Source organism: Aphis gossypii, chromosome X (assembly GCF_020184175.1).
Source record: "Aphis gossypii isolate Hap1 chromosome X, ASM2018417v2, whole genome shotgun sequence".
Classification (NCBI taxonomy): Eukaryota; Metazoa; Arthropoda; class Insecta; order Hemiptera; family Aphididae; genus Aphis; species Aphis gossypii.
This window is the reverse complement of record NC_065533.1, coordinates 8,026,030-8,048,019: the sequence shown is the minus strand read 5'-3', so window position 1 is coordinate 8,048,019 and position 21,990 is coordinate 8,026,030. Positions and strand designations below refer to the sequence as shown.

Sequence of the window (21,990 nt, the reverse complement as noted above, 5' to 3'; positions counted from 1 at the left end):
GCATTTAAATTTAGAATTTTGACAAAATCCGTCAAAATCTTGTAAATCACAAATCATTTTGAAAATAAGAATTTCTAAATATTTTCTGTTGGTATCTAAAATTTGAGAATTTATTATAAGGTTTTTTATACGTTTTGTCACCTATATTAAAAAATTGAATGTTTTCCGGAAAATTAAATTAATTTTTGATGACCGTTTGAAGGTTTAATACATTAGATATTATAATTATTTCTCCTCAAATGATTTTCATAGTAATTAAAAAACGAATAACTGTACCTAAATATTTGCAATTTTTACCAAATGTTTCATTAGTATTTCCTGCAATAAGTATAATTCAATGTTTAGGCATAATTTTTTTTTCATGTGCATTTAAAGTTCAAATATGTATGATAAATGATAATCATTTTTACAAAATTCATCATAATCATTAACGTTACAATTTAAAAGTAAGTAGTTCAATTTGTATAGCCAAAGTATTTACCAAATTTTATATCCACAAATCTCACTAAAATTATTTATATTTAATTCTCCTGCAAATAATATATGTATAATATAGTATATTAGTATATACGTAAATAATCATAGATATTACATAAATGTCATACAATATATTAAATGATAGTACTTTGTTATAAAACTTTTCAAAACATTAATATCATGCTGAAGCATTTGTACTTAACATTTTGTCACAATTTTGTATTTTAATGACGAATGACCATATGTTAATTATTTCATTATAATTCTAGAACAATATTCATCAAAATTCAAGACAAACGTTTACGTATAATATTATAATGCATTTTATAATAAGGCTTATAGGTATATTTACTATCAAAATAAATATTAAAATATTAAAAACAGGGGGTCGCGACCCACAGTCTGAGAAACGCTGCATTAGGATAATAGGGTGACTCGCAATGTTGAATTTTCGTGCATATAAGTGACATAAATCCAAAAAAGTTGAAAACTACTGCTATACCCAATAACATTTTAAAAATATGTTGATACATTTTAAGATATTATCTATATATAATCATAATATTATGAATCTTTATAAAAAGTTAATTTCAATAATATAATATAAATACATATTATTATATGATTAAATATTAATAATCAAATAAAATACTTTAATGGCTAAATCAAAAGACAAATTTTAAATATCTTTGGTGATACAGGCTGACAGACTGTTTCCTGATCAGAATCGTTTTTTATAAAAATAATAATATCATTGAAATCACATTGTTCACATTAAATCAGCATTAGATTCCAAACGAAGTGATGAATGTATTAATTTTAGTGTCTGTGTATAGCATATAACTTGTCGAAATAATGCCTCAATTTAAAACTTCAGGGCTGGTTTTCGGTGGTAATTTAAATACCATTGGTTATACTACTATACAGGTCAAAATTAAGAAGTTTCCAGCAGATTTAAAAAAAAATCGAGTTAAACCACAAAAAAGTGATAGAAAAGCAGAAATTTTTACGCAAAACCAATTTTCTACAAATTTAATTTTTTTATATAGTTGCAACTCAAAAACGAATCAATGTAAATACTTGAAATTTTCACCAAATGTTTATATAAGTATCTATACACAGTTAAATTTTAAAAATATTATGGCATTTTTTCTTAGCTTTTTATAGACGACTGACATTTTTGTTATTTTTGGAAATGTCGATAAAAAAATTTTAAATGCCCAAAAAAACTTGCAAATTTAATACAAGATTTCTTGTAAGTCGTTTTTATTGCAGTTAAAAAAAAAATATGTGAAAATCGTGAAAATTTTTATAAACATTTTTGTATTTATATCTATAATTTTAAAAATTTTAACACCAAGATTTCCATAAGTTTTCTTTCAAATAGCTAAAAAAAACTAGAAGTATTACCTATTATAGGAACAAATGTTATTAACGTTTGAATTTTATATTTTTACAAATTCGCGTAACGATAACGATTTATCCTAAAACGACTTTCAATATTTATTATTATTCAAAAATTATAAGTCAAAATACTTAAATATTTAATTCAAAGTTTCTCATAATTTAATCTTATAGTGATTCAAAAATTATAAGAATACATAGACACAATTTTTTTATTAACATTTGTAGTTTAAAGATTGACAAAATTCGTCAAAATCATGAATATTTGCAAGTTATTTGGTGTTTAAAAATGTATAAAACATTATGTTTAAGAAGCAAAGAGTTGAAAATTTAAAACAAGATTATCCATAAGTCTGGTTTATAATAATTATAAAAGAAGTTGAGCTATGGCCAATTAAAACATTTTTATCTTAAATTAAAATTTTTACGAAATCCGAAATTCACTCATAAGATAACGATTTACTATCAAATGATTTTAAATTTTCGTTATAGTTAAAAATTGCTAGTCGTAGAAACTTAAAACATACTCCACTTACTTAAATTTGCATTATCTGTATAAGATTTAATTTCAGTTCATTAAAATATAAATTACCTTTTTCACCACCCAATGGAAAATATATATACCCTTTGCTGACAAATCATCTCTGTTCAGAATAGTTTTTCGTATACAATGATACCTATCGTTGGATTTAAATTTAACACACCCATTATAGTGACCTACCCTAAGTCTGAGGTGCACTCGATATCTACTGTACATTAGAGCTTGGCCACCATTTTTTTATCAGGGGGTTCAATATGTGTAAATCAAAGCATATAATTAATTATGGTAGATATTATTGGAAGTATTATACATTATTGTTTTGTAGCATACTAAGTACTTTTTGTCTGGAAAATTTAGAAATGTCTTACTAATGTATTTCAGCCACTTGCTGATTTTGATATACATTTATAAAAATATATATAATATATACAGACAAACTACAAAATAATTAAACTATGTACTACGAAATTTATCAATGAAATATTTTGATGATTTTTTTTTAATTATTTATTTATTTATTTACTTATTTATTTATTAATTTATTAATAATTGTATACAAACTGTTTTGTTGATTTTAAGGTGTGGTGTCACATGAAGTAAAAAAGTGCATGCTGGTGTTACTATCGATTCCCTGATCTCTCATCACGGTGATGATATTTCCGTCACTATTACTTCTGATGCTAGTGACAACGAGTGACGTATTGCTATCTTTGTAACCACTGTAGTTAAATCTCTCTAAAACCTCTGTTTATCAATATATATATATATATATATATATATCAGGATTCATCAATCACTGGAGTTGAAAAAAATAATAAATCTCAAATATTGTTGTTGTTATCATGATAGCAACTTACTTCTATTATCAGTTACAATATATATACTAATATTAATTAAACATTTTCCTACTACTGTAACTGACTATTGTCACTTTCTTAACAAATACTACTTATTTTAATAATTCTACAAACACTGATCCATTATAATGTCACCATCGCAAATTCGATCTTCGTAATTGGATATCTATTCCGTATGAAAGTCCAACAGCAAAAACAAAAATACTGGGATTATGGATTCCCTTGGGGCTGAGGTTACCGGCCGTCGAAGCCTTTTAAATGGATTGGTGACAGCTGCCACAAGGTCTTGGCGACATGGTCTTCAGACTAACGGGCACAATTCTAACACTGTGGTGTTTCCAACTATTTCTACATCAGTTAATAATAATCCAACTTGTCGGACTTCTACCACTGATTACATAGCTGAGGATCAAAGAAGGCGAGATCAGCAACAACGGCAACAAGAACATAGACTTAACCTCCTTTGGTACGGTGGAGACACAATGCAGCGTCCACAACAGACCCCATCTGTTCTTTTTGAATTGAACAACCGTTATCAGTCACCAGATGACTGGGAAAAACAACCATTACGACAACGGAGACGTAAGTCTCAACAATCGCAACATCAGCAGAATAATAAAAAACGATCAGCATTACCCACATCACCGATTGTATGGGCTTTACTATTGTATTTTATGTATTCAGTCGCTATGGCTGCAGTATATTATATATATGATATGAAATCTGGTAGTGGATGGATATGGTTAAGAGGAATCGATAACTGCGGTCTATTTAAATGGTTATGTCATCTACAGCCGATGTGGTATTTTATTGGTCAAGGTTTCTGCGCAGTCATCATTGGTTATGTTTGGTATCAGTGGCAAAAACGACAACGGTGGTGTTTCTACATGTTAATTGTACTATTTATCTCCGCAGTTTTACCATCTGTACCACTCGCTGAAGTTTTTGGGGATAAAAGCGTGGATAAAATAACTGAAAGTCCCGTGGAAAATTCTACCGATAGACGAAATCAGTTGTTATTACAACTTAATTATTATAATTCTGAAGATTTTTATGAAAATCAATTAGCACTTTACGAAGGCTTATGGCAAATATCATTTTTCATATTCGTCTCTTACTGTTTGGTTTTTCCAACGATTATAGACGAACAGTCAGATAAAGAACAAAGTGAAACTATTAACGGACATAATGATCAAAAAAAAAATATAGAAGATAATTTCAAAGAAGATCGCCATATTTCAATCGTCGTTTTATTGTTTGCTATTGTAACTTCTATCGGACACATAACCCTTAATATGTTTATCGGTTACCAACAACAAAGGCGTCTAGTCAATAATTCATCCATGGCGGCCATTCAACAGGTTCTTATAATTCAAAGAATATTCTTTTTTTTAAATTTATATAGCATTTGTTTTAATAATTTTTTTTTTTTTTTATAACAATAGCTTATAGCTAACATAGTGGTTCTTGCATGTATCAACCTGGCTGGATGGCTATTGCGTCAATCGATAATCCAAGATCGTACTGAAATTAGAAGTTATGAGGGCAACAGTAGAGTTGATGGAAAACACACATATTTTCGATTCGCATTGCGCCGGCAGGCTGATAAGCTGGTAAATATATGTTAATACTATTAATATACGGGCGATATATGTCACAAATGTTATAAATCCGTATCAAATGTCCCCATTGGATCCAAACAAATATTTCGTACCTACTATATGACTACTATATACTTTTAGAAAATTTGAACAAAATTGTAGTTTGAACTTTCAATTTACGCGATTTTTCATTTAACTAACTATACACAGTGTATTAGTACACATAAACCTTAAAAATTAAACAATTCTGATTAAACAACGTGGAAAATATTAATTAAAGCGAAATTATCACATTGTAATAGTCTTTGTTTGGATCCAACGGATCCATTGATAAGATTTGTACGTTTGATAAGAACGTGTATGATGTAAGCACTAATCGTCCGTATTACAAGTAATATTATTCAATATTTAGTCTTATAATTATAACTAATTTCAAAATTTTACGATTTGACTTGTCTCATAAAAATGTATTCTATTATAAAAGTAAGCATCCATTTTGTTTTTAAGGGTATTGAAGTAAATGTACTTTTAATTCAAAAACTACAGAAAAATATTTTAATATTTATTATTTTTTTTAGGTTATTATTATTTTTAATGATTTTCCTTATAAATTATGTAATAAAAAAATATTGAAGTATCAAAAATTGTTTAACACAATTACTTCAGTGATATATGATCGTTCAATCGTTTAATTTTGTCTCAATCTTCTGTTTTTATGGTTTTGCACGTATAGTTACATTAAGCCCCAACAGTAAATTATTCAGTGACATTTTATTAATTAAAAAGTTGTCCATTTTTCATAATTTCTGGTTGTATTGTTGTTATGGTCCTTACATATTTTTTTAAAGTAATATTAATCGCTTGTGCTTAAATAGTTAACTCTGATTTTCTCGAGTAATCCGACTGAGATTTCTTCACCACTGGTATTAAGATCTCGTGAATTATGAAATGGTATCAAATTTTCATTGGTCATATGATTTTCCCAAGAAAATGGTTTGGTTGTTATATACGTGAAACTTTTTCCTTCCGTCTAATTTCTTGAATAATCACAATTTTAGGTCCATACCTTTCACTTCCCATGTCCCGATAATATAATATATTCCCATGTCATCTTTATGTAGCTGTAGTATTTAATAGTATATGAACTCTCAAATACCTAAAAGGCTATAAATATAAATTTATAGTTACTACATTTATTATTCTTAGCTCCATAGTTTTGAAGCGTTGATACGTTGTATTTAGATACTTAATATTAGTGATTTTACCTAAAATAGTTCAACTATCGACAAGAAGTCTCAGTTTTCTCAAATTACTTAATGTTAGAAAAAGGTTACTGCAATTGTATTAGTGAATTAGGCAATAAAGACGCTAGTTTCCCAACTCTATGGTATGGGATTAATACCTGCCTACGTTAGGAAGAAATTTTACATTTAGTTCAAATATGATTATTTAAATTTTTTTTTCTTCATTAAGAAGATCACGATATGTTTTATTTAATAATTCAATTGTTTTAATAGTTTGTCCATTTGGCTGTGTAAATTGATTCATGTGATGAATTTTGACATTATCCGATTATATTTTCCGGTTCACAATGTACTAAAAATTGTCCTCAGCGGATTAGTTTGTGCTTGTTTATATTTGTAATTAATTTAAATTATTGAACCCAATTAGTATGTATTAAAAGTATTGTTAAGCATTGTATTTACTATTTTTAGTAGTCAATATTTATTCCGAGTATTGCTAACTTTGTAGATGTTTGGAACGTCTGAATTTATTTTAATTTTAGATATTTGATTTTTATTAAGCTAAAAATTCGTGATAAAATACTTCGTGTAAAATGTTTGAAAAGTAAAATTGTGAAAACACCGACTAGTTGTTTACTTTTAAATATAAATATTAAATACCATACATTTTCCCTTTTGATCCTGTCTGGAAATCTGTCGAAATTTTAGTTTAAACTATTGGAGTAATAAAAACTTTTCATAATACTACTTTTAGTCATTAAAAATAAATATTAAAATCATATTAATAATATAATATGGTTTATTTGATTAACAGAATCAACTTCTAACATCCTTGCTACCCAGGCGCGTATTTTTGGAAATGAAACACCACATAGTAGCTGATGCTGCACGTTCCTTTAACACAATTTTCAGTTCTAATGTCAATAGTCACCAAGATAATGCGCAATCACAGAGTCATCAGCAAGAAATACCACTAAAAATTAATAGTATAATGTCAAAAATGTATTTAAAGGAATATGAAAATGTTAGTGTTGTGTTTGCCAATGTCACTGGATTCTGGGATAACGCACCACTAACTAATAATAATAATAATTTTGGCTCCCAAATGAGCACCCAGCTAATTACACTTATTGATCAACTACTGGCAAATTTGTTTCGTAAACTGGCATATCGCAATCGTTGTCTCCCAATGCGGCTACTCGGCCACCGTATGTATTTCATTGCCGGGTTACCGGATGAAGAAAGCTATGGTTATGATGATGATGAACATAAGAATGCTAGTTGGATGATGAATGACAATGGACATGCTAGAAATGCTATCCAAATGGGATTGGATCTAATCGACGCTGTTAAGTAAGTACACAATTAATTGTATTTCTTTTGTATTTATTTCTTCTATTACCGCATTGTATAACAAATATGCTATCTTTAGTCCTTCTGATGTATAATAATCTTACTTTCAGTTAAGCATTAACTTTTCTAATAAAAAACATGTTAATTTGATTAAATACATTTCATATTAAAGTATGAAATTGACTAAAATGTCAGTTTTGTTGAAATATGTTAAAATCTACTTATCTACATATATATAAAAGCCAAATAACAATAACTTCACGCATTGCACGTACACCAATATTCTTATTATACAAAAGTTAAATATAACAAAGTATGTGTAAAATAAAATATTTTAGGCCTGTATATCCAACAGAAATATAACACGCCACTATACTTTATATTCAAATGTTTTGTTACCTATTATAAAATTATATCATTCAGTCTGACGATTCATTTATACATTATTATTAGATGAGTAACTATAAAAGTGTACGGACTTATCAATTTAAAACCAATTATTAATTCTCAATATTTAACCGGCAACAATTACTGTTTATCCGCATTCCGCGCATGTATAATACCAACTGTATACATTTTTTAGTTTATGTTATGAACATTATACAAGAATGATTTTTGTAATCATAATATTTTATTAATTCCATAAAATAGTACTGTGGTTCGTGATGTAAGTCGGTGCCACAACACATCCAAAATTAATTTGAATGTCCGAGTGGGCGTTCATTCGGGCCGGGTAGCATGTGGTGTGCTTGGTTTCACTGGAGATACTGACATCCGATCTAACTCTGGTAGTCGTTGGCAATATGGGGTATGGGGCCACGATGTACGCATAGCGTCGTATATTGAGAACTGTGGTCGTCCCGGATTGGTGCATGTAAGTCGTGCAACCGTCAGCCAGATTACTAAGAAAGGAGCTGTTAATACTGCAGCTAGTAATCTGCCACCCGGAGTCAATCTTCGTAACAACACAACCAATTATCAGACCGATTCCAAAGGCAACTTCAACGATTACTCATTTGAACGTAGTCATGAAGAAGAAAAGAACCATTTTCTTCGCCACCATCAAATTGATACATATTTCGTCAAACCCAAAACCGCTGTAAGCTATATATTATGCCAACACTATAGTTCGTAACAAACTTAACTTTTAATGAATTTTTTTTTCCAGTATTTTAATCCAGAGAATAATGAAAACTTTATGGACAATTGTAGAGCTTATGATATTAGTAGTGACGTAATTATCCAACTAATTCTCCAATCAGTAGAGCAACAACTGCACAAAGAAGAAACTCGACAAAAATGTGCTGTAACCGGATCAATGCCTGAGACCGAGATGGAATCAGAACAACTACCAACTATTTCGACAACAGCAGTTGCGGATCTGCCAGTGACAACGATTGCTTCGGTTCCTGTAGCCTCGGTAATGAAGAGGAACCGCCATAGGCGGAGTAGATATTTTGAACAAGAGTCACAACAAGCTATCTCTACAAATTTGAATACTACATCTGCTATCAATTCATCAATGGTACTTATAATTTAATATTTAATAAAGAGTAATAGTGGGTTAAGAAATTCAGAACAGTTATGTATTTGTTGGATACTACGAATGTGTTATGCACACGATCTATAGCCAACCTCATTTTAGTGTACTTGTGTATTAGATTCTTAACTGAACGATGTATCTATTGATTTTACAATGATATATTTATTTTTTTATGCGTATAAGATAAGCAGTCAATTAAATGCTTTGATTTTCATTATTGGAAGTTGTTTGTACTACATTAAAAATTCCTAGTTGCTTTCAAAATAATCGGTATAAATTGGAAATTTTATGGAAAATCCTCTATTAACAAAATCAATTTAGTTTTTTTTATGTAATTGAAAAACAAAAAAATCTTAGATACTTTATATTTTCATTGAATATTTATGTTATGTTATTAAGCACATAATATGCCTTATTTTTAAAATATGAATTTTTTAGCTTTTTATAGACATTCAAAATATTAAATTTCTTATATTTTTTTTTCCTATAAAAAAGTTATTATTAAATAAAAATGTTTGAGTATTTCTAGTCACAATGAGTGTTTAAAGTTAGAATTTTGACTAAACATTATAACCTTAATATAATAATATAATAATTAAAAATTTTAATTTTGCATCTTAGATTTAAAAACTCAATACATGATTCTACATTCAATTGTTCTACCTATAACAAAAATATAATTTACCTGGTAACCATATTAATTTTTATGGCCATTTAAAATTACAACTTGTATGATATATATAATATTACATATACATATACGGAATATATTTACCCGTGTAATAACTATTTCTTCTCAAATAATTTGCGTTTATTTTGTTATTCATGAACAAATTATCATAGATACTTGAAATTTTAAAAAAAATATTTTAACACTGAGCTATTTGTAGACATGAACATTTTTAATTTTCTTTTTCTATAAATATTATTAAATTAAAAAATATTTAATTGGTCAACAATTTTGAAATTTTTATACAAAATTTCACAGTTCTTATTTTTGTAAAAAAATTTGAAAATATTTAGCTACAAATTTTTATATATGCATTTCAGGTTTTAATTTTTACAAAACTGTTAAAATTCATACATTTATTAATTACAAGTATTTCACAATACAACATTTATAAAATTTTCAATTTTTATATTCAATATTAATTATTTTGTTATAATTTAAAAACATTATTTGTTGTAGCATAAGACCTTTACATAAATCATGAATTTATTTCGAGTACATAATGGTGTTTTCCAAATGTTGATTATTATTAAGATATTATCTATTTTTACTATGAATCTATTTACACCGACTGAAGGTGGTAGGTAGTATTGACTCAAAAGTTAATAACAATAATATCGTATGACATAAATATAATATAATATAAAATAATAATAATATATTATTATAATATATAATATAATCAGGGCTCAGATTTTATAGCATTTGCTAATATTTACTGAATACAGATAAAAATAGCAGAGTAAGCTATAAATTTGTTTTTTGCACCAGAGACTCCAAATATGAAATTTTATTTTACTATTTTTTGCATATTTAAAGGAGTTTTACCTTTTTGGGTTATTTTTGCTATATTAATACAACTTTTATGTCGAATTTTCATAAAACTAATTTGTATTACACTGTATATGAAACTACGAAATATGACAATATGACAATTTTGAATAGTTGCCATACTCAAAGAGCGTTTATATTTTATAGTTTAATAGTTTAATGAATCAACAAATTCAAGTAATATTACCTAATATTAGAAAAAAAAGCTTGAATATGAATTTTTATAATTTTAGATTCTGAACGAAGTGATGAATGTATTGATTTTACAATGATGCGTGTTTCTTATTTTTGTTGTGTCTGTGTACAGTATAAACTAGTCGAAATAATACTTCAATTTCAAACTTGGGGGGGATGTTTCCGATGGCAAAGTAAATATCCTTGGTGCATTATAGAGGTAAAATGTAAAAATTTTCCAACAGTTTTAAAAAAAATCGAGAAAAACAAAAAAAAAAAATGACGGAAAAACGGGAATTTTTACGCAAAACCAGTTTTCGACCAAATCGATTTTTTTATATGGTTGTAAATCAAAAATTAATCACTGTAAATACTTGAAATTTTCACCAAATGTTAATGTCAGTAGTATCTGTATATAGTTATATTTTCAAAAAAATTTGACTTTTTTTGAGTTATTTATAGACCACTGAAATTTTCGATTTTTTTGAGAAATTTTTTTTAAAGTGTCAATAAAAAATTGTTGGATGACCAAAAAGTTTTGAAAATTGAATACAGGGTTCTTTATGAGTTGTTCTTATTGTAGCTAAAAAAAATTAAAAATCGTTACTCACAATTTTTTTTATAAACGTTTATAGTTCAAATTTTTACGAAATCTGTCGAAAACGCGAAAATTTGCAAGTAATTTTGAAGTTGAAAAATCATAAAAAATTTTGTGTTCATAACTAAGGATTAAAATTATAACACTAAGTGTTCCATAAGTTTTCCTTCAAGTAGCTATAGAGAAAACTCATAACATCATTATAAGAAAAATTTTATGTGCGTTTGAATTTTGAATTTTTACGAAATAGCGTAACGACAACGATTTATCCCAAACGATTTTAAATATTTGTTATTATTCAAAAAGTATAAGTCGTAGATACTTGAAAATTTTACCAGTTATTAAGATTCGCGTTTTCTTTACGTGATTTAATTTTTAAAATATTTTGAATTTTGTTGAGCTATTTATAGACAACTGAAATTTTCAATTTTTCTAAAAAAATATTTTTGAAGTGTCGATAAAATTTTTTTGGCCCTATCAAAATACTTGAAAATGTAATACAAAGTTCCTTATAAATTATTTTTATAGTGATTTAAAAATTATAAGAATAAATAGGCACAGTTTTTTTTTATTAGTATTTGAAGTTTAAATATTGACAAAATTTGTCAAAACCATGAATATTTACAAATTTTTTTGTAGGTATAATTCATAAAATTGCTTGTATAAGTAGTTAAGAGTTGAAAATTCAATACGAGATTTTCCATAAGTTTAGCTTATAATAATTATGAAATAACTTAAATTCTGGTGTATTCAGGCCATTGAAACATAAACCACCTTTTTCACCAACCATTCGAAAGAATATCCTAGGCTGACAAATCATCTTCGTTCAAAATCGTTTTTCGCGTACAATGATACCTATCATTGGATTCAAATTTAACACTCCTATAATATATAATAATGATCCATACGACACCTAATGTATAGCAGAGCAGTACCCACTTACCCGCTTTTTTTTTTATTTTTTATTCTTTTTTTAAAAAAAATTTAATGTATTAATTTATAAATATAGTAGTTATTAATATGTGAACAAAATAAATGTTTATTTTTGCTATTTATTGTGCTTTTAAGGCATATTATAGTGTTTATTTTAAGATTTTAAAGGGCATATAATAGCGCATATTTTAGTAATTTTTAGTGCTATAAATTCTAAGCCCTGAATATAATAAATACAATGTTTTCGTTAAAAATTAAATCAACCAACGATTATACTTATAATAAAATAAATTATTTTGGTAACTTTATCTCTAAATGTATATTGTGAAACATACTTAACATACTTAAGCTGAGAGACCGAATTCCCGAAATTTTTTTTGTACACAATCATCAAACTTAAATTAAACACATCCATTACAGTGACTCTTTCAGTATCTAATCTACAGTACAGCTGTATCCATTTACACACCTTTATTACCTTTTTATTTCATTTAATCATAATCACATACATATGTATCTATTTTTTTTAGGAGCGTTACAGCCGATGGGAAGATGACGTATTTGTAGTTTATAGCAAAGATGATCACGAAAAGGTTAAAGGCAAATCTGACGATGATGATCTTTTTCGGTTTGCCAAATCACAGCTACTACTTCTGTGTGTTATTATTGTTTTATTTGTAGTTAACGTAACAACTATGCCATGGACTATGTTACTCGGTATTACATTTATTACACCATTCGTTATAACTGCTGTAAGTTTTTTAAAATTTAAATTAATCAAAAAGTTAAATAATATTAGTTACGTTACTTATTTTGTAAATGTGTCATCAATTTTTATTTTTATTTACTTTATATGTATTTATAGGGACAACTGATCTATGTGATGGCCTTGTTGATCGATTGGATTCCTCGTCCCAGATTTTATAGCATTACTTATGCCACTGCCATTATTGCTGACGATGATGAATATTATCGTCACTATGATAGTGATAACAATGATAGTGATGCTAGTAGCAGCAGTAACGATAATGATAAATGCTTAAGGCGTTTTTTTATTTGCCATCCTAGCAGATATTCATTATTTGCCTGGCTATTAAAACCATTTAAATGCAGGGCAAATACTGCAATGACCACCCGTAATCATTTACAAAATAGTGATGGTTGGTCAAAGTGTTCTTTCAAATGGTGTCGTTGTTATGGACACCATAGCTGGTTTACCTGTTGTTTAAATAATGAAAGTGCATCATCGTACATGTCATCTGACGATAGTGATATTGAGAGTAGACTTGGCTTTCGAAATGAGAATGCCATAATGGCAGCAACAGCAAGAGCATCATCGTTACAGCAGCAAAATCGGCTACAACATTCACAACCTGTTAACATTAATAACACCAACAATAAAAATCTGTTACGCCGACGACATAGACAACTGAAAAGAATATATCAAGATGAAGAGAGGCGCACTTACTTTTATTGGATCTGTGCCTGCTGCGAGGTGATCGTCGTATTGCTCATCTGTCTTTTGGCTCTATTAAACGCTGTAAGTGTTATCTAGATTACTACATAATTAAATTTAATACACTTTTTGTGTTCATACTTTTACATTTTGTATATAGTTTGCATACAAAATGTTAGAATTGTCTTATCCAATTTTCTTTTAGTGATGTTTTTTTATTATATGCTCATTTTCAATTATATTTATAGTTTACCTGTGAACCAGTTGAAATAACTTCAATAAATACCGTACACAATCAACTTCATACCCACAACACTATTACTAATATTAGTGGTGGATTCAACACCCCTACAGTTAACTCAACACAGCAATATCGAAGCCCACTGACTTGTATGTGGCCTCAATACGCTGTACTCACGTGCTGTTTGGTGTATTTATCAATAGCTATTGCGTTTCCCATTTATTATGGTTCATTGCCAACTTTGCGAATGAAAATCGGAATATTGTTTGTTATGACTTGTGTATTTGCTGTGGCTTTTGTTCATTTTACGCACAAGCATGTGTTTATGGCTGCCTCAATGTCATCTTCGACACCATCGTTCTTAAGTAATTCTAACGCATCCCAAGATCATAGAACAAACAACGCTGTCACCAAAAATAATAATGACCATCATGAAATAATCAATGCCCTCATCTATAGTGGCTACCGGGAAAACCAACAATTGTGAGTATTATTGTTTATAAATTAACTATATTTAAATACCATCGCGCGATTGTTGTCTGATTTAAACCGTCTAATTAGTTGTGTCTATGCATATCACACAAAATATTTTATTATTTTTCTGACCATTAATAATTAACTATTCCGAATTCTCAAGTAGTTAAAATGTATTTCATCAACATTTTTACAACGTATATAATAATACATTATGTTTATTCCATACTGCTGGTATATTATTATTAACAATATTCATTAACTCTGTGTGTATAGATTAAAACTACAAAACAGAGAACAGCAGCAAGTGACTGGTTTAAACACTGCCACGGCTACAATATATGCAATTGCATTCGCCATGGCCACACTTGCCTGCTTCGTGTACAAGCATCGTTTACAAGACAAACGAGCTCATCAAAGGATTAAGGTTAATATTAACAAAAGTGTTTGAACATCATTCAATCAGTTATTTAAATATTTAATTGAATTAGGTCATTCACATTTGCTTATTTTGTTATAGATTGATCGTGACATGAGACGATTGTGTGTGTTGCGCGAAGCACACCGTCGTACTTTGCATACCATCATACCAGATCATGTGACAAATTTATTGCAAAAAAGATGTATTAATGATCCTAATGATGCTGATGACGAATTTGAGGCAACTCAACACCAACAGAACTATGTTTTTGGAGAAAATAGACCAATACCAATGAGAACTACTGTAATTATCCTTAACTATACATTAATTCTTGAATAGTTCAGTACTTTAATGCTTAAAGTGCCTGTTGTATACACATTTACTTTTTTAGCATCAAATTCAAGAACACATTCTTGCAAACTTGTCACAGCCGCTCTATCAATGTGGCTATCGAGCTATAGTTATCATGTTTGCTACGGTTGTACAACAAGAACGATCCATGCCAAACACTTTCAACAGTATTGAAAACAATGATACCAGCGGTCATCATTGTCATAAACAGCTAGCTCTACTTCACAACATATTCAGCGAATTTGATAGAGTAATTTATATGAACTGCAAATAATTTTTAAGTTATAAATTAATTAATTTTTATGCCAACAGCTTATTGATAATCAGAAGTACCGAGGAATAATAGAAAAAATAAAAATGTTGGGAACTAACACATATATGGCAGCTGTTGGTTTACAACATCATGACGGACCAATACGTCGGCAAGTCATGCTGCTGAATGAAACAGAACAGAAATGTGATGAATCTTGCAACCTTAATGACCAAGGGAGAAAATATGATTTTGAAAATCACAGTGACAAAGAAAATGTTAATGTTAATCTAAAAGATGAAATTGAATTATACAATGTCATATCAGCAAATAATGTAATATTTGCTTTGGATTTCATTCGGGAAATGCGCCGCATACTTCATTGTCGACAGACAACAACGTTAACTTCTGTTGGAAGCTCACATAACTCACAATCCACACAATTTGTTCTTCGAGTTGGTTAGTTTATAATACCTACTTATTTTTTAATACTTAATACTATCACAATGAACTTGGGAAAAATTTGCTTTTTAAATATCTAAAATGAGTATTAATATTGTAATGTATGTTGTACCGTATCTTTCCTTATTTATATAAATAACTATATTTACTCTTCAATAATTTCTATCTTTTTGTTATAATTAGTTAATTTTTTCAAGATACCTTACACTTCAAGTATATATACTAATGGTTCTCAAGTTTATTTTTTGTTCTCTAATATTTATTAATATAATACCTCAACTATAAGTTTTATCATATTATTTTTATACATACTTTCAGTAAATAGTTTAAAATGTTTGATAATTATTGTGTTGATAAGCTTATGAAGTAAAACAAAACCCTCAATTCTCAATGATCACTGTAATATATTAAATATTTGAACTTTAAATAATATTTTATATATTATTTTACAGAACATTGTTGATTAAATTTTTTATTTAGAAATTTATATCTCTTCTCCCTTGGTTATAATATTGATTTAAACGTATCCTCACATTATGTTGTTGATTAGTAAGATGTTTTTGACTGTTATAATATTATATATAGTATTATCATACATTTTTTTTTTTAATCCCCGCATAAATTAATTTCTATATACGCCACTGGATATAAATGTATCATATTTTAGATGTTAATTGTCAATCCATTGTAATTAAATTGTCACTTGTTTGCCATTGTACTCTTCAAAAAACTTTCAAAAGTTTCTTTCAAACTTATATCCTTATAAGTTATGACAATTAAAACAGTAATTTTTAGTTATTTTTCGAATATTTCATTATGTATTAAGTATTATTTTATATATAATTTGTTTATAAAAGAAAAACTAGCATAATATTAGTATTATAAAACAGTTGAAGTATATATATATATATATATACACATATATTGCATCGTTTATTATACTCATCATACAATATCGAAAACAAAATTACAATGATCTTTCATTTTATAGTATTAATGTGAAAATAAAGAAATAATATGAAATAATTTATGAATAATTATCCGATTATGTTAACAGGAGTAGACATTGGACCAGCTGTAGCTGGTTTAATCGGCTGCAATGACGGAATTTGGAAACGCCCACAATTTGATATATGGGGTAGAACAGTAAACGTAGCTAGACAAATGGATATCACTGGTATACCAGGTAAAACACAAGTTACTAATTGCGTTTACGACGTAATGAGAACTTTACAACATTCAAATTACCAGTTCGATGTGCATACCAATATTATAAACAAATATAAAATAAAAAATACATATTTGGTTCGTGAAAGTTTTGAACAAGATGATGATCATAACTCAGTTCAACGTAATCTCTCCAACTATCATAATGCACAGCTTCGTCAAAATTCTCCCTTTCAATATGAGTCAGAACAATCACATCAACTGAACAAACAACCTACCCCTATTAGACCGTCACAGTACACCCACCGCTCGACACCTCAGCACTTGGTGCGTGATCAACCATCGCTTAATGTAGTACCGCTAGTCAATGTCCACTCTAAGCACTCCCATTATAACTCTGTGGTACAACAGGATTTGCGGCAAAAATGTTTGGAACCACAAAAAACACCGCCGCCGCCACCACCACGAAGTCCGCCACCCGTTACAACACGGCGGACCCAATTTCCAATGCAACATAAATACAGTGAAGAATGCGATCGATATCCAGATATCCAGCAAAGATCACGAGGTAAATTCTTAATATAATCATACTACGTTAGCAAAGCTTAAAATATGAAAAATTTGTTTTAATCATGTCCTTTTGTCTCAACTTTTTCAAAATAAGTGAACCATGTATTGTCGTTACGATTGCACGGTAATTGATTTTAAGAATATAATGTAAACATGAAAATAAAAAAAATATATAATAATAAATTATTATGTTTGTAATATAGTATCTAAAACAGCGGTTCTCAATCTTTTTTTACGACTTAATCCAAATAAATATCGACACACTAGTCATTAAAACTAACAATTTTTTTAAATAACATTAAAATATAATTAATAAATAATAATTATTATTTTTGGTAAGTCGTGGTACTGGCGTACTGCATTACACTAATTGAGAACCACGGATCTAAAATAAATACGCCAAAAATAAACCTAGATCCTGAAAATAGAAAAGACATATTTTGTTTGAAAAATATAAAATAATAAATAAAATAAAATTATAAAATATGAAACCCTATTGTAAGTATGGATTGTAAATAATTGTAAAATGATGTGTATTTTATATGTATAAATATACACTTTTTTTTTTTTTTCTTATTTGCTTTACTACAAACAGGTGCCCATTCGTCTCATAGTAAACAAGAGCAATATAAACAAACCCGATGCACATCCAACTCTACCTCATCAACTGCAGCCACATATGCACGACCACTACAAAAACAACAGCAGCAGAACAGTCTACAGTCTACTTCAGTGCCAGTGCCCCCCCATGGTCTCGTTCGAATTTTCGGTGATGATTCACAACGACTATCGCCACCACACACACCAACTACAACCGAATTTAACCCAACTTGTACCTCTTCTAATCATCCCATTGGTGGAACAATTCTAAACACCACTTTACATAATCATTTACAACCCCAACAAATACGCCGTCCAAACGTATTACTTTTAAAAAATACAACATCTGTATCAACAAACAAATTTGATGCCAATCGGCCTTTGCCAGACCCGCCACGATCTTCTGACACCGTAGCTGGTCGACATCGAAACCGTGATGATCCACGGCGACGGCGGCGCCGTCAGCTCAATCAACCACCTTCATTAACCAAACAACGGCAGGAAGCCCAACAGGATATTAATAATGACCGGTGTCCTGGTGTGGTCTCGCCGGCCTGGCCTTCATCATCTTCATTCCGTTCACCGATCAGTGTTGAAAGTTTCGTCAGTGAGTCATCTCCACCATCATCATTATCGTCATCCGGCTCCACAGATGCCGGTGGAACTACAACATCAAATAATAATTACAACACCACTACTTCAGCATCTTCGTCGGACGACAGTTTTGGTTGTACGACTACAGAAGATGGTGGTGGTGTGGATAGAATTGATACTGAAGATTTAGACACTGCTGCCTCATCTGCGGCCATATCATCCATTCACCATCGTTACCGACAACAGCAACATTTACTGCTTCATCAGTGGTCTCCATCGACGACTGCTAATTCATCTCCTGTTAGACGATCGTCATCTTTCCGCTCACCACTATCTGCTGGCGACAACACTGCCGCGTCTTCATCATCATTGCGATCTCCGCCTGTCATTGGCCATACTGCCACTACCAGCATTGGAGGAACTCAGTCATTGAATCGCCGTCATGTACGTCCTGCTAACACTACCACAGGCGCTGGTAGCAATTCCAGTCGTCGTCGTCGACGCCGGCAGCAGCAGCAGCAGCTGCAAAACAACCCAGTAATAGCTGGAAATTCTACATCACCATCTGGTGATGTACCAGACATTATAGGTATTATGAACACCACCTCAAATGTATCAACTGAAAAATATGAGTCAACATCATCATCACCGTGGAAAAAACACCAGCAACAACAACAGCGACGACAAATTACGAGTAAAGACCAAGGAACAGATGGTGGAGCGGTGGGCCCAGATTTTACCGATGAGATACGGCGTATATTATTGTTGGACCATCATCGTGGCAATGTTCGTCAACAGCAGCGAGGACAATTCAAAGAAGAAGAAGAAGAAGTAGAAGTCAACAAACACTGCGATGAGTACAATAACGGCAAAGAGTAAGTACTCATTTAAATATTCATAAATAAATAAATAGTGCATCGTTCCTACTTTAAAAATAGTATAATATTTGTTTGCACTCTAATTATTCACTGGATATCATGTTCAAGAATATGTTCATGGTTTATCTTGATATATGATGAAACAGTAATTAATAGTGATTTAAAGAAGATTATATTAACAGCCATTACACAACTAACTAAAATGTTTAGAAGCATTAGTTCTGTTTGTGTAAATACTCTTTTTCAAATATGTTGTTTTTTCATGCTCTATTTTATATGTTAAAATAATATATTTACATTTATAAGTTCTTTATTTTTTTTTTACAGAGTCAATGATAACGTTGCTAAACACATGTCTTCATCAGAGCAACTACGTCTTTGCCCTACAACAGTTGTAACGACGGATCGGAAATCCGGTAAAGATGATAAAAATAGTCAACAAGCCGAAAAAGATACTGTGAAGTTAGCAGTAATAGCAGTTCCGACTACTGTAGCTTCGGCGGCAGTTATTGCGGCAAATGTTTCATCAGCATCACTGTTTGAGGAGCGTGAAAGACAAATAACGGAACAAGTCAAGCGACAGGTAGGAAACATTCACTTTTTATTGTATATTTATAGTCTGTTTGATTAAAATATTTATAATAATATTTTAGCAAGCCGAAGTGAGACGGATATTACAGGAGCATAAGAACAATGTGGTAGCCGTTGTCAGAGGACCGGCAACAATTACAACTGATGCTATATCACACAACCGTAAACAACGGGGTATGGCATTGGCGGTTGAGTCATCATGGAGCGACGATGAATCTTTAGAACCATCATTGCTTGAAAACAAACATCGGCCACAGCGCATTGGTTTCGCAGTAGGTATAAGTGACCATGAAGCTAACAGCAGCATTGTGACTGCTGAAACAGAATACACTACCGGCGGGGATGGTGACGATTATACGACTGACGGTGATGGATACACTACCACTGGGTACACAACAGACGAAGCTGCTGCTCCTGCTGGTCGACAGACAGATATGTCGTATGCTACTACCGGTGGTTTACCTGGTGCATCTATAGCACGACAACTTGATGACAACCTATCGACTATGAATGACACTGGACTAACTGATGCAGAAGGTTTGTAATTTTCTGTGACTTAAATTAATTTTCATAAGTAGTTTATAATATGTTTGTTTTATAAATGTTATATAAATATTATTATTATTTCTGTTCAATATTTTTAAAATTTCACGTGCTTATTATTTAGCTGCATTAAGTGATGTCAATTCGATGATTGACTACAATGATTGCAACGAAAACAGCCGTTACAGAGGTCGTCGACGAAGTAGTTTAAGCAGTAACAGTTTGTGCCCATATGCCAGTGATAGTTTTTGCGAAGATGATGACGATTACAATGATGATGGTCAATACTTTTTCTGGGATGGGAACCATGTGGATAATAAAAATCTTGAATTATATGATGATGGAGATGACAATGACAGTCGTTATAATCATAATCATATTTTGCTACAACAACAATCGCCTCTTACACATCCAACATCATTATCTCAGACAGATGGTTATAGTAATGTCGATAAGAAAAGGTTTGTGTCAATATTACTACAATAGTTGAATAGTCTAGTTTAAACCTGATTCCCACTATTCTGTCTCATTTCAAGTTGTATGTAATTCAACTTATAGTTAGTGAGTTACCAGTATTTTGTTACCTCTTTATAAGTTATACAAAAAACCGAATTCAAAAGTATTAAAGATTACTAACAAGTGACAAGTCTACAATATTAAAATAATTTATTATATTCGTATGATTAATAAAAAAACACTCGTAATTTTTCGATATGTTTTCCATTATCATACATTTTACCCGATACAAAGTAATTATTCGTCTAAGATTTTTATTGGTAGTATGACTTCCATAAATCATGACTATTTCAAAGAAATGTAAATATTTTTTCTAAATTTCCTCTTATTGCATAAAAATTATTAATTGTAGGTAAAAAAAAAAATTTAAAATAAAACTGTTAAATTTGCAGAAGGGTAAAAGTTTCTATAGTCTTTCAACCATCTTTAATACAGTTAGTCATCAGATATGGATTTCTTTTTAAAAATTAAAAGTTATAATTACTTAATAGTTCAATTCAAGTTTGATTCTCAGAATTAATACTAGTAACAGTTATATGATTATCATTTATCAATAAATAATAAATTAGAATCTCTGATTATCAATCAAG

General features: G+C 29.8%; 1 protein-coding gene across 2 annotated transcripts in view; it reads left to right on the top strand.

Annotated features, from left to right (window-relative positions):
* The window catches only part of LOC114126041 (uncharacterized), a 32,482-nt gene that overhangs the window by 7,571 nt on the left and 2,921 nt on the right, over window positions 1–21,990 (top strand). For both annotated transcript variants that reach the window (XM_027989910.2, XM_027989909.2), the window contains 17 exons: window positions 3,002–4,640; window positions 4,725–4,892; window positions 6,939–7,477; window positions 8,129–8,576; window positions 8,646–9,002; window positions 12,817–13,038; window positions 13,152–13,826; window positions 13,991–14,466; window positions 14,734–14,884; window positions 14,978–15,181; window positions 15,270–15,479; window positions 15,542–15,938; window positions 16,999–17,676; window positions 18,274–19,747; window positions 20,078–20,333; window positions 20,404–20,878; window positions 21,009–21,345. In XM_027989910.2, the coding sequence (XP_027845711.2) occupies window positions 3,492–4,640; window positions 4,725–4,892; window positions 6,939–7,477; window positions 8,129–8,576; window positions 8,646–9,002; window positions 12,817–13,038; window positions 13,152–13,826; window positions 13,991–14,466; window positions 14,734–14,884; window positions 14,978–15,181; window positions 15,270–15,479; window positions 15,542–15,938; window positions 16,999–17,676; window positions 18,274–19,747; window positions 20,078–20,333; window positions 20,404–20,878; window positions 21,009–21,345 (8,216 nt within the window). In that variant the 5' untranslated portion in view covers window positions 3,002–3,491. The remainder of the gene's footprint in view (window positions 1–3,001; window positions 4,641–4,724; window positions 4,893–6,938; window positions 7,478–8,128; window positions 8,577–8,645; window positions 9,003–12,816; window positions 13,039–13,151; window positions 13,827–13,990; window positions 14,467–14,733; window positions 14,885–14,977; window positions 15,182–15,269; window positions 15,480–15,541; window positions 15,939–16,998; window positions 17,677–18,273; window positions 19,748–20,077; window positions 20,334–20,403; window positions 20,879–21,008; window positions 21,346–21,990) is intronic.